At 42.0% G+C, this 14,720-nt stretch overlaps 2 protein-coding genes across 2 annotated transcripts in view; one reads left to right on the forward strand and one right to left on the reverse strand.

Moving 5' to 3' along the window:
• Positions 1-14,720, forward strand: part of LOC136181090 (NLR family CARD domain-containing protein 3-like) — a 412,285-nt gene that overhangs the window by 302,801 nt on the left and 94,764 nt on the right. The window lies entirely within an intron of this gene.
• LOC136181146 (NLR family CARD domain-containing protein 3-like) lies at positions 12,349-14,713 on the reverse strand. Its single transcript, XM_065961628.1, has 4 exons — positions 13,617-14,713; positions 13,337-13,510; positions 12,578-12,745; positions 12,349-12,457 (listed from the first exon to the last, which is right to left on the reverse strand). Exons 1-4 carry the CDS (start codon positions 14,711-14,713, stop codon positions 12,364-12,366), a joined length of 1,533 nt encoding a protein of 510 aa, XP_065817700.1. The 3' UTR covers positions 12,349-12,363.

Here is a 14,720-nt window from a genome sequence, read left to right on the forward strand (position 1 = left end):
AGAGCACTGCAGAGCAACCTTTTTAAAATATGATTTTTGACACACTTTGAGAAGAAAACTTTATATGTGATTTTTTGATCCAGCAGATGTCGCCCTTGAGCACCAGCATGAAACCAAAACAACTTGCGCTGCATTGTTGTGTTAGCATGCTAATGCTAGTGATCTTTATTATGCTGGTATCTTCACACTGCATGTAAATTTACCTGAAATGAGCGTGATCTAGAAACACAGTGAAACAGTGAGTACAGTATGTTATTCTTCTTTTCTCTAGTCCCTCAATTAAACACCTTTTATACACGAGGGGAGGAGTCAGCCGGCCGTCCTGGCGATGTAAACGAACTGAAGATAGGACTCTGAAAAGAAGAAGAAGAAGAAGAAGAAGAAATGGAGTGAGTAGATTTATTTCAGAGCACTGCAGAGCAACCTTTTTAAAGTATAATTTTTGACACACTTTGAGAAGAAAACTTGGAGGTAACTCAGTCTCCTGTTGCATTGTACTGAGACAAACTGAACAAAATGTCTGCTAAATCATCCAAAGGAAGAAAAACATGTCTTTTAACCACGAGGCCTTCAACTCGTACTCCGACCGCGGCCTCCACTGAAAAACCTCCCCGGGGAGAAGCAGCCTCAGCTGCAGCCGCATCTACGACGGACACGGAGACTTTTCAAAGTGAGCTTCTGTCCTCCCTGCTCAAAGATTTGATAGAGACTCTGAAGATTGAGGTCCGGGCTGTGTTGGAGAGTGAAATGGCAGTCATTAGAGCCGACATTACTGCAGCCAGGTCCGAGCTAAAGGAATACAGAGAGTCCATTACATCCTCTCTGTCTACGTTGAGTGTCACGGTAAAAGGTATGGAGGAAAGCCTGTCTGCATGCACTGATGACGTTTCACATTTACAGAAAGAAGTACAGCGACTCACTGCAACAGCTGATACTCTGATATTCATCATCCTCTCTGTCTGTATTTCTCTTCTTCCTCTCTGTCTGTATTTCTCTTCTTCCTCTCTGTCTGTATTTCTCTTCATCCTCTCTGTCTGTATTTCAGCAACGACAACAACTCCCAGAATGCACAGCAATGCAGGCCACTCCCACTAAGGTCCTCTATTTACAGACATTTACTACAACACATACGGCCGTTTCCTCAACTGATTGAGAGATTTCTTCCAGTCCTGTCAGAAAACAGACTCTATGTCTGTGTCCATAGGCAAACAGTGAGAGCACCAACACTACCAGTCTGCCCCAGCTCGAGCCGGCCCCGGCTCCTCGTCCTCACCGCCGCCGACAGTCAGGCCTTCAAAATCTTCTTCATCAACATCAGTTTTTTTCGGCATTATCAGCTTTCTCCATGGAGCCTGTTAGCAGGATGCACGACCATTCAAAACTACTACCAGGTTTCTAATGATACAAAGCTTAATGCAAATGGCTGAAGTATCCCTATAAACACGCTGTCCACTAACGGTGCATTCAGGTGGTGTCGGACACATCGGAAAAACAAGATTCCACTTTGTAAAATGCACATGAACACCTGCTCAAGTCGGAAAAACAACTCGTCACTCGGAAAAGAATGAGGTGCTCGACTTCCTGACTTGACGTCATCACATAGGGGGAAAAATATGTTTAATTAATGTTAACATACTTTTTATTAATTCATGTATTGACTATCAACTTTTTCCTCAAATATAACTGTAACATTAACATTTCACTGATCTTCTTTGGAGCATCAACGCTTTGTTGCTGTTGTTACAACATTCAGATTTTCTAAACTGAAATCAAGTCGGAAGAACGACTTCCTAACTCGGAAACTTGGAGCACCCGAGCAGCACCTGAATGCACCATAAGACCTGAGGGTCATGATGGAATAGTCCATGTAGTGCAGCTGGAGGGGGGAGGGGCCCTGAGACATGATTTATAGATGAACATTCTTCTGATAAGAACTTTTTGCGTATGGGTTTTTAGAAAAACATAATAACTTACCACAAAGTTTAAAAAATAAAAATAATTTTAAACAAGATTTTTTGGTAGGTAGGACAGAATCAGAAACCAAAGAGAGAGAGTGGGGAATGACTTGTGGGAAAGGAGCCACAGGTCGGATTTGAACCCGGGCTGCCCGCTCTCCAGGACTTAATGATGATGAAGAGAAACCTCAGTCCTCACAGCCTTAAGGGCCTTTCAGATAGGATGCGGCCGGCGGTGCGCGCCGCTGTCAAGCCCATTTATCTCCTTGCTTCGGAGTTGAGCTCAGCGTGGGGTCCTGCTCGCATTAATATTTAAAAATCAGTCTATAAGTACCTTCAATGTTTGTTTACTGTGTCCTGCAGATCTCCAGCAGCTGTTGGTGAGTAAAGAAGAGCTTCCATCTGAGCAGCAGGAGTGGAGCCACATTCTGGACCAGGAGGACACTAAGCCCCAACACATTAAAGAAGAACATGAGGAACTGTGGAGCAGTCAGGAGGAAGAACAGCTTCAAGAACTGGAGGAGGCTGATACCACCAAGTTCCCCTTCACTCCTGTCTCTGTGAAAAGTGAAGATGGTGAAGAGAAACCTCAGTCCTCACAGCTTCATCAGAGACAAACTGAACAGATGGAAACAGGAGATGATAGAGAGGACTGTGGAGGAGCAGAACCAGAGAGAGACTCAGATCCAGAGAGACGTTTACAACCAGTGACTGAGGTCAAGACTGATGACAGTCATGATTGGCAAGAGACAAGAGAAGATCTTACAGAATTAAACTTCAAAAATAAGAAACTACAGACTGGTAAGAGACCACATAGGTGCTCGGAGTGCGGTAAAAGATTTAACGTAAAAGGAAATTTGACCAGACACATGATGATTCACACTGGAGAAAAACCCTTCAGCTGCTCTCAATGTGAGAAAATTTTTACCCATAAGGCCAGTCTGACATATCACATGGCAATTCACAGAGATAAATCCTTTAGATGCTCTGAGTGTGGTAAAACATTTTACCGACAAAGAGATCTGACTATACACATGATTCTGCATACGGGAGAAAAACCCTTCAGCTGCTCTCTGTGTGGAAAACAATTTAGACAAAAGGGGGGTCTGAAGTCACACATGTTAGTTCACACTGGAGAGAAATGTTAATCCTGTGCAATGGTAAAACTGATCCAGAGGAATCCAAGTTAACAACATCACTAATCTGTATTCATAAGTATGTATTGACTAACAGAAGTATAAGTGCAGTTATAAAGGGACATAAGACAATTCTGTTGACATAAATCTGTCTCTACTTTTTTGACATTGATGTTTTGTTGCTGACAGATGAACCAGTAAGTTGGGAGCAGCTATGACGTTTGAATTGAAAGGGTTTATATGAAACAGTTACAGTGTAAGGATCCTTCTTCTCTCCTGATATCTTCTCTTCTTTCTGTCACTCTGTTTCCTTGGAGGCCTCTGTGTTGGGTAGCACAAGTTCTTCAGACAGCTCATGTGTAACCTTGTCATAAATAAACTGATGTAGAGTGAGAAAGACTTTCATCTACTTGTGTTATTTTGTGTCGAGTGTCTAAAGTGTCTTTGGTAAAGAAAAGGAGTTCAGCAGATCCTGATGCAGAACGACCACAGTCAGGTCAGGTCGATGTCGATTTCACTGAAAACCTGTAACCCTTAATAAGAATCCTGCAGTCAGAATACAAAATAAAGAAAATCACAAACTGAATGATAACACCTGTAGATGTCATCTGGCATTCTGGATTTACTCAACATCTTGTTAGAAGAAACGATAGAGATGCATTATAGCCTTCAGTGTGTGTAACTAAATGGTATATGGAAAAAAACACTTCAATGGTGTGTTTATTTGTTCTGTTATCATTTCTCTCTTTGGCTTCCTTTTTGCTGCTTCACTGCTTTTTATACACTTTCAGCTAAGAGGAAAATGATTCTTCGATTGGTCTTGGCGCTATCCAATTCCCACGGTAACCTGACTCGTCATCAATCTTAAAACTTTTCTTATTTCAATAAAAGTATCTGCTTTCATTTATCAATATTTCACCTCCAAGCAGACCCTTATTCTAAAAGACTGAACACATTGGTTTGAGTTAGGCCACGATAGTAAAAGAGTTCAAAGAGGAGACTTTAATGCAGCGAGGTTACAACTGTTTATTGTGTGTGGTTCTGAAAAGCAAGGAAAATATCTATGAACAAAATTCTTCCCATATACATTCCTATTATAATTGTAAAGTAATCTGGGGAAGCAGTTTTCCACTTATACAATGTTAACCATGCATCTTTTAGCATCCTTACCTTCCTTTTTCTCATTTTAACACCAAACAACACAAATCAGAATTTAAGTTAATATAACCATTAAATGAATCTGAATTTTAGTATCTATTCAGTTCTTTATCTTTTGTTTACAATTTAAACAAACCAGTTAATTGTGTTCAATATTAATTATTATTTACCCTTCTTATTTAACAGTTTCCTGTGAACACTACACTATAAAACCAGAATGCAGAGTGCATCACTATGAAATAAACAGCCTACATTAAATACATGTCACCATTCAAACATTCTGAACAGATAATTACCAAAGAACACAGCACACTTACCAAAGGTATCTCTGCTGTCTTCCTTTCATTGAATTCATCCTGAAAGTGTCTCAGCCTCTCACCTCACTCCTGCTCTCACACACACCGCTGACACTCCTGTCTGTCAGTTAGAGCCACTCAGCAGGTTTACACACCTGGCTCACAAAGGTTACCTGATTTCCTGACCTGCTCAGTGCTGCTCTCCAGTGTTCAATACAAACTTTAAATAAAGGCTGACAACAGAGATAACCTGATAAGTAATAATAAAGCTGATTAACCTTTAAACACAAAGTAAATAAAAGCATATAAATATTTAAATTTTCAGATTGTCCTTAGATTTTAACAAAACAAAGACTGATTTAAAAAAATCCCCCAGACACCAAACATTTGTTATATGGAAAATAACTTTTTTGTGTGTTTTTTTCATTAAGAATATTATCATCATGTAATCAAACTGGCATTTAAAGGGTTAAAATCCTGATAATTATTCAATATTTGATCGTTTTGATCAGGACTGAAGTTGATCAAAAGATTTAACCCAAAAAAGCAGAAAAAAATTAATCTGTTCTATTTTTATAGCAGTTTTTGGAAGTGAACATTTTTGTCCTTAATGACTCAAGAGGGTAGTACATTTTAAATCTGATGCTACACAAAAACTAATAATGCATCAAAGTCAATATTTTGTATAATCTTTGACATATCCAAGACTGATTTTTTTTAAATCCCCCAGCCACCAAATATTTGTTATATGGAAAATAACTTCTTTTTTTCATAAATAACAACAGTGATCAAGTAATGAAATTGGCATCTAAAGGGTTAAAATCCTCAAAATGATTGAATGTTTGGTAGTTTTGAGCAGGGCTGAAGTTGTTTAAGAGATTTATGCAGAAAAAAGCAACAAAAAAAAGTAATCTGTTTTATTTTTATAGCAGATTTTTGGAAGTGGACATTTTTGTCCTTAATGACTGAAGAGGGTAGTAAATTAAACTGATGCCTGAGGGTTTAAAGTGTGTCTTATACAGCAGATTTGATGGTAATAACAGCTTATTTCAAGGACCTTCATATAAAGTGTTACCCAAGAAGAACTTAGACTGAGGTTCTGTCTGTGTTTAAACAGATGTCATGAAACACTTTAGACTGTGTGTGGGGGGAGCGAGTGAGGAGAGAGAGTGTGTTCTTCAGCCCCACACACACAAATACACACACACACTTGAGTCCCCACAGTTCGCCGAGTCGGGTGACGAGGCTTTTATAGGTTTGGTGACGTGGGGCTGTACTCCTACGTCATACTGTACTCCAAAAAAACTGTTAGAGTTTTTCAAACAGAAGGGCAGACACTATGCACATTTCTAACACAATATTTCAAATTTCAATGCTTTGTACTCAAATGTGGAGATTGGGACTTGGATTGATCCATAACACTACTTAATACTCAAATACAGAGGTTTAGAGTTGAAGAAAGTGGTTTTAGGGTTTAGTTACTCTTTAACCAGAGCTGTCTCAGTGCTGCGGTTTGGTCCAAAACCTGACTGGAAGACATCCAAACAGTTGTTCAATATCAAGAAGTTATTTAACTTCTGAAACACAGCTTTGTCTATCATTTGACCTAACAGAGGAAGATTTGATATAGGCCTGTAATTATTCATTATTGTCTAGATTGTTCTTTTCTAGTAGTGGCTTGATGACTGCTGTTTTCAGGGCCTGTGGGAAGACACCTGAGAGACAAGTTTACCATTTGTAACAGATCTGGAGCCATGACTCCTCCTCCTGCTGCCAATATCAAGACAGCAGGAGGAGGACTTTAATTGTTTAATTGTCACTTGTTTTTTATTGGTGAGATCAGAACAATACAGACATTAAAGAAGGGGGTCCATTGTTTTTCTGTAATGTAGAACATTTAACCCCCATTACCACCCCCACCCCCCATTATCACACCCCCCAACTATGAAACAGACCAGCTGGACAGAGTGAACAGAGTCAGCTGATCTTCAGTCAGCAGTGTTTCTCAGACTGACAGACGACACAGAGACACTGAAGAACCAAGAGTCCAGAACATAAACCCAGGATAGAGAGGTTCAGTGAATGTGGTGTTGAAGGTGTGGAGGTGGATCAGTGTGTCAGAGGAGACTCTGTAGAAGGACAGAGAGCCAGCAGGACAGTCCACATACACTGCTACTCTGTGAGAGACAGAGGAGGAGGAGGAGGAGGAGGAGGAGGAGGAGGAGGAAGAGGAGGAGGAGATCTCTGTTCTTATGTTATTGTGATAGACAGAGTAACCTTCATCAGAGCAGATCAGACTCCAGGACTGATCATTATATCCAAACAAACATTCATCACTGCATCCTCTCCTTCTGATTCCTCTGTAACTCACTGATACATAAACATCTCCTCTCCACTCGACCTCCCAGTAACAGCGACCAGTCAGACCAGTCCTAGACAGCAGCTGAGACCACGAGTTATCAAATCTGTCTGGATGATCAGGATATGACTGAAGCTCCTCCCCCCATGTCACCTTCCTGTTGTTGTCAGACAGTTTGAGGTTTCTGTTCACTGTGTTTGTGTCCAGTTCCAGCTCACAGGCGTCTGATGGAGAGAACGAGACACAACACAGCTGCAGGTTATCATCTGTTCATTCATCAACAACTTTACTGACACTTACTGATAGGGGTGTAAAGGTACACGTACTCGGACCGGACCGTTTCGGTACAGGACTGATCCGAGTACGTGCAGAACAAAAGTGATTTAATCTGTGTTCCCACACGGACCGCAAAGCAGAAGCACACCTCAGGGTGGAGGAAGGCTGCAGCTGCTGGTATGGGACACAGCTTTTAGTTAGTAACTTGTAAAAAAGTTCAAACATAAACTGTGCAAACTGTGCAGATTAGTAGTTCCTCGAGTCCTGTTGGTCTGGACAGTTGCATATAACCGGGATGGAGTTCTTTTTACAGACTTACTCTTAAGTTTTGTTTTCATTTTCAGCGATGATCCCGCTCAAACTAAGAGCAAAAGGGGAGGGGGAGACGCGTCTGTGTGGGAGAATAACCTGCAGCATGATAGAATGAACACCTCCCTCCCCATTCCCACAATAATGGACAAAGAGACGTTGACAAGACGAGAGTAGTGTGCCGTTGTTGTTCAGCGGACATCGGGTACGTCACAGGCAACACGTCCAACTTATTAAAGCACTTGAAAAGACACCACGCGAACGTAAACATCACTGCAACTAGGAAAAAACAGACAGCCTTTTGCTAGTAATTCTAAACGGGCCAAAGCCATAAAAAATGCCATTGAAGTTCTTATATCGACAGAGGGAAATATTAATAGTTCTGAAACTACACTGTCCCAGATGTGATTAGGTTTATTATGTGCTCAAAGAGCATTCAAAAAAGTGTTGCCTTCATAAACTAAAAGGTGGAAGTGTAATTTAAAATAAATATTTTTATATACAGGCTATATTAATGACTTCATTTCATTCTAAAATACTTTATTTCATTCATATCTTTTATTTATTGGAGACTCTTTTGGTTGAAGGAAGCAACATAAGTTTATTTTATGTTTTTTTTTTTACAATGTTTAATTTAAAATGTTATTAAAAAGTAACCTGAGCAGGTGTACAAGTCTGAACTGTCGATGCTGCACTTCGTCCAATGTATAAAAGGGAAATTATAAATGTTCCTAATAAAGAAAAAAAAGCATCAGGTCCCTTTACTGTAGTGAAAATGTATCAAACCAAAACTTCAACACTGAGAACTGTACCGAACTGAAATGTTTGTGTACCGTTACACCCCTACTTACTGAGAGTCAATCAAACTTACAGTTCATATTCAGCACTGAATGATGTTTGACAGCACTGAAATGTAATAATCCACTTCTAATCAAGTTCAAATGGAGTTACCATGGCAGCCAGGAAGAATGGAGATCCAAATCAACAAACACATGCAGTGAATAAAGTCTGACTAATCAAAGTGCAGCACAAAGAATCTATGAACCATCTGCTGTCTCCAACTGTTCTGTCCTCAGAGGTCACATTCAGCACAAACAGGAGCCTCATTTCCACTTTCACTGTCACACACAATGTGATGGCAGCAGGAGTGTGCCACGTCCCTTTGTCCTGTCTAACTACTTTTAAACTGTGTTTCTGAAGTCATGGAGACCATTTCTTTTCCATCAATCTAGGCTCTACAACATACATGTTTTTGTTTTAACTGAAATTTAACTGGACTGGATGAACAGATCGAAATCTGAAGAAACAGATGACAACTCAGTCCTTGTGAGTTTTTCTCTGCTTGTCTAAGGTGTAGGCCACGCCGTCCCGACCTCACCTGGCCACCTGGCGGCCTGCAGCTGACTTGTGTATTGTTGTTGGATGTTCCTGCTGGCCTGTACTATGGTGATCGTGGACTTTGCTGTGTGCCTTACTGTCTGCACAGCCAGAAGACGAGGAGGAGAGCTAGCTTATGTCTCTAAAGATATTCTGTTTCTATTTCATCACTGAATTCACGTCTGGATGTTTTTGAGGAGAGAACTTGATGTTGGAGACTCTGCATATTTACATGTTGTTGAAAATGAACGTCAAATCAAAAATGATTTCTGCTGTTTTTAAAGTTGATGAGCTCCACGAGCTCGACTACGAGCAGCCGGCCAGCAGCCAACATCAAAATGTGAAATGTCACAAAAAGTGCATGTTGTAAAATATACATTTCTGTTGGATGTGATGAATGGTGATTTTCTATTCACTGGATTATCACTTTTATTTCAGTTTACATTTTTTATTTCATATTTAAACTCTCATGAGTTTCCATCACCCTCACTTTTATCATCACTTTGTGTTACTTCCAGCCCTCATCCTGTTGTAGTTTGAAAGGTTTAATCATAACAGAAACACAATCTGGACAGCAGCAGGCACAAACCAATAGTTATCTAACCTCTGAATTTAGCCAAGTCAAAAGATCATGTTCTGATACACAAGACACACACACACACACACACACACACACACACACACACACACACACACACACACACACACACACACACACACACATACACACACACACACACACACACACACACACACACACACACACACACACACACACACACTCTTTCCTGTTAAGAGACCAGTTGTCTGTCCAGGAAACTTCTAGGAAATGGTCTTCATATAACACACATGTTGTAATTGCTCAGTGTGTTGATTGCCCATAAAAGGATGATTGGGATGTTATAAAAGTTCCGGTTGAGCGAGGACGCTGGCGTGTATGTCGCCGCTTCACGATCCGTGACAAAAATGGTGTTTCTTTTGTGCTATCTATGCTTCTCCCTCCTACTTATCCTCTACTAACAGTCTGCAAACAGATCGACTTTGCTGCTGCTTTCAGTTTGTGTAAACTGACAGCTACTCACCATCTATGACGATCAGCTGTTAGCGCTAGCCGCCGATCAGCTGTTAGCTTCTCGCACAGCTATCAGGATATCCTCACCAGTCTGTGATCACTGGACCCTCGCCTGCCTTATTGGTGGACCGTCCTTCTTCGTCGGCCACGTCGGCTCCCTACCTGGCTTGGACCCGTCGCCCTGCGCCACCTGTTGGCTACCGCTGGCTGCCGCTTCCCCCCTACTCTGGCTCGGCTGCTGGCGGCGAAGAGGCCTGCCTGACAACCAGACTGCCGGCTGCTGCTCTCCTGCTCAGATTGTGTCCAGACGGGTCCCCCGTCTGCCACAAAATTGGTCCTTTCCTTATCCTGGTTTGGCTCTCATTCCTGCGGTTTTCCTGACCCCGGCTGGCGCCCGGTAGCTTGCGGCTTTCAGCCTGCGGCTAGCAGCTGCTCTCCCTGCTGTGGACATGGTACTACTAACATACTCCGCTCTGCAACTCCAGAATCTCGCCTGCCACTTCTCTCCGGACAACCTTGCTTCCATTAAATCTTTCGGACTCCTGCGCCGTCCTCACTACGTGCATAGGGCTGCCCGATGCAAGTTTGTTTACACTGACCATGCTATCCCCACTGTAGTGTCTGACCGGCGCCATCATCACAACAAATCACACGTGCACACCAGAAACCTGATACCTGTTGTTGTGTGTGTTGACAGAACCACTCCTCTCTCCCCCTCTGCTTCAGAATACACCACCGCCTCATTTATGCTGCAGAATGCTCGCTCCCTTAACAACAAAGCAAACCTATTTCACTAAATATCAAACTTTACTGACAGATCCACGTCATCACAATCATTCAAACCGATGGTTTTATTTAGGCTATAATCGCGCATGTAGTGAGCCGTTTCCAATAAGTAACTGTCATTATGACAATATATAAACATCAAATAAAAATTAAAAATAAAAGTCTGCCACATACATATTGCATCAGCGCCGTCTCGCCTTCATTATCCCGGACGGACCTCAGAGGACCGGACTTATACACTAATGTAATCACTGATGTAGAGTTAAACATTAGACTAACACAAAGACCATAGAGCCTCCAGTTTTCATTCATATATTTCAATATCTTGCATTTATCATCAATTGTGATTTTTAGTTTTAATAAAGAGTGCACAGAGACATGGCGATGGCTTCACACATTTCACCTCCTCCATACTCAGCACATCTTCATCAGCTGTATTTATTCTGTAAATAATTCAAGTGTGGACATTAAGTCGGGGCATCTCTGACACGATCATTAAGCCATATATTTGATCAGAATTAGTCACAGTGCAGACGGAGATGCCCACGAAAATATGTGGCCAACAATTCAAAGTTTTTGTTGGTTGATCAAACCTTTGATTAATAATATGATAGAGTGAGGGAGAATGCTGACTGACGTGTCCTCTCTGCCACTATATGAAGAAATCAGTGTGGGTCCTGTAAACATGTAAACATTGCAGATATACTCGTGCGTAATGATGAACGGTGGATGTTTTGGCACATAGGACAGCGTGAATGCAGCAGCAACGTGGTGTCATTCTCTGAATTTTCTTCAGTTCGTGATCCTCCTGCTGCAGCAAACTACCGATATGTCCATTTTATCCTTCACTTCATTCACAAGTTCCTTTGTTTCTGGGTCAGAAAGTTTCGTTTCTTCGTCTAAATTTCGTTTTTTTACGATCCAACGGTGGAAACCTTTGATCTGCCCCCTCGTTTGTATGTATTTTCATTCACGAGCTGCTTTGCATTGACCGTTTATGGTTGAATGTGGGCGTGTAGAGGGCGGAACATGGGACTAATCTACGTGTGCACATTTCCAGGTTGATGGTGATTTATAAAGGGAACATTGCGTGCAGGTGTGCGTACGAACGGTTTTATAACTCTGAATCATTTTGTGCGCACGCCATTTCTGGGTTTTTGGCACACGTACATTTTTAGTATGAATTTTACGCACTCTTTTATAAACGAGACCCCAGGTCATTTTTAAAAACCTCCTCAAACACCATCTGTTCACCAAAGCATTCAGCCTCATCTAACACTCCCCTCAGCTGATCACCCACTCCCTTTCTCCTTCATTTGTTTGTCTAGTGTTTCTATCCTTTCTCTTCTCTGTTTGTGTTTTTCCACACACACACACACACACACACACACACACACACACACACACACATACACACACACACACACACACACACACACACACACACACACACACACACACACACACACACACACACACACACACACACACACACACACACTTTGAAAAGCATCCTTGGGTTTCATGAAAGGCGCTATATAAATCTAAGTTATTGTTATTAACTTCTCAGAGAGAAATAATCAAATCCTCTATTCACAAGCCATAGTCTCTGTCTGATTGTTCAAGAGCATTTACTCTTCTACACTCCAACATGTGCTGCTGTGTTCTGATGAAGAGAAATGAAAACACACTCACACTTCCTCAGACCAGGCTTCAGTCCACTATGGTCCAACCTGGAGGAAGAAACCAGATCAGAATCTATTTCATACATCTTCATTTAAATCCAGCATCAGACAAGAAGCAGAGTTCATCATTCAGAAACAGTGAGACAGCTTCTGTGTGTCTGTCTGTACCTCAGTGTCTCCAGTCTGCAGTGTGGATCCTCCAGTCCAGCAGACAGCAGCTTCTCTCCTCGTTCTCCTGGATAATTGTAGCTCAGGTCCAGATGTCTCAGGGGGGAGGAGCTTAGAGCTGAGGCCAGAGACGCACAACCTTCTTCTGTGATCAGACAGTTTGACAGACTACACACACACACACACACACACACACACACACACACACACACACACACACACACACACACACACACACACACACACACACACACACACACACACACACACACACACAACAACATGCTTAACATCCATTGGTCCATTCTTCTCTGTTTTACCAGTAACATCCCGTCATAACCATGCAGCTGAACAGAATAGACTTCATAATCTGATACTAATCAATATTTACTCTGGTGACAAATAGTGAAGGTAAGACAGAGCGTGAGATAAACACACAGACTGCTTTGACATCAGCAGTGATGTAGAAACAGTTCTGAACTGTTTCATCTGAAATAAAGATTCTTTAGTTCTTTATGTTCCAAACATTATCCATGGTTTGTTTGTTGGTGGGGAAAGAACTTCATATTTAACTTTCTTTATTCCAGTCCAGCTTCCTCAGACTAAAAGACTGAGAGCTATAGAACGAGCTCAGAGCTTTACAGCTTTAATGTGGAAACATACAGGAAAACTTTAAACCACCACCAAGGCCCATTTAATAAATGATTCATCAAGAAAACATGATCTTAGATGAATAATGTGGATCAGCAGCACACTAACCTGAGAGTGTCCAGTCTACAGAGTGGACTCTTTAAACCACTACACAGCAGCTTCACTCCTGAATCATGCAGGTTGTTGTTGCTCAGGTCCAGCTCTCTCAGATTAGAGGACTGGGAGCTGAGGACTGAGGACAGAACTTCACAGCTTCTCTCTGAGAGGTTACAGACACTCAGCCTGAAGAGGATTCAGAAGAACAAAAATGAAAGCAATTACAAACTATAGTTGTTATTTCTGAATGAAGAGAACTACATTTGAACCGTATAGTTATGTGAGCACGTACAGAGCTTTGTTTGAAGCTTTGATCACAGGCAGCAGCCTCAGAAGAGCCTCCTCTGAAGCAGAGTATTTCTTCAGGTCAAACACGTCCAGATCTTTTTCTGATGACAGTAAGATGAAGACCAGAGCTGACCACTGAGCAGGAGACAGTTTATCTGTAGAGAGACGTCCTGATCTCAGGGACTGTTGGATCTCCTCCACTAGAGAACGATCATTCAGTTCATTCAGACAGTGGAACAGATTGATGCTTTTCTCTGCAGACAGATCCTCACTGATCTTCTCCTTGATGTACTTGACTGTTTCCTGATTGGTCTTTGAGCCACTTCCTGTGTGTGTCAGCAGACCTCGTATGAGATTCTGATTGGTCTCTAGAGAAAGACCGAGGAGGAAGCGGAGGAACAAGTCCAGGTGTCCATTAGGACTCTGTAAGGCCTGGTCCACAGCACTCTGATATAAATGTGTTGGGTCAGGTTTTTCTCTGAATACTTTCGACCACCTGGATGTTGTTTGTTCTTCTGGCATCAGATTGACTCCAGAGTTGATGAAGGTCAGATGGACATGAAGAGCAGCCAGAAACTCCTGAACACTCAGATGGATGAAGCAGAACACCTTGTCCTGGTACAGTCCTCTCTCCTCTTTAAAGATCTGTGTGAACACTCCTGAGTACACTGAGGCTGCTCTGATATCGATGCCACACTCTGTCAGGTCTGAGTCATAGAAGATCAGGTTTCCTTTCTGCAGCTGCTCAAAAGCCAGTTTTCCCAGAGACTTAATCATCTTCCTGCTCTCTGGACTCCAGTGTGGATCTGTCTCAGCTCCTCCATCATACTTGATGTTCTTTATTTTGGACTGAACCACCAGGAAGTGGATGTACATCTCAGTCAGGGTCTTGGGCAGCTCTCCTCCCTCTCTGGTCTTCAGCACATCCTCCAGAACTGTAGCAGTGATCCAGCAGAAGACTGGGATGTGGCACATGATGTGGAGGCTTCTGGATGTCTTGATGTGGGAAATGATTCTGCTGGCCCGATCCTCATTTCTGAACCTCTTCCTGAAGTACTCCTCCTTCTGTGGGTCAGTGAACCCTCTGACCTCTGTCACCATGTCAACA

The sequence above is a fragment of the Labrus bergylta genome, chromosome 2 (genome assembly GCF_963930695.1).
Source record: "Labrus bergylta chromosome 2, fLabBer1.1, whole genome shotgun sequence".
NCBI lineage: Eukaryota > Metazoa > Chordata > Actinopteri > Labriformes > Labridae > Labrus > Labrus bergylta.

Bases quoted from the DNA above. Each gene is read 5' to 3' on its own strand.
- LOC136181146 (XM_065961628.1), bottom strand. From the start codon at position 14,713: ATGGTGACAGAGGTCAGAGGGTTCACTGACCCACAGAAGGAGGAGTAC. The intron at 13,511-13,616 runs GTACGTGCTCAC...AATCCTCTTCAG, and splicing joins AAAGCTTCAAACAAAGCTCT to GCTGAGTGTCTGTAACCTCT. The intron at 12,458-12,577 runs GTACAGACAGAC...TTCTTCCTCCAG, and splicing joins TGCAGACTGGAGACACTGAG to GTTGGACCATAGTGGACTGA.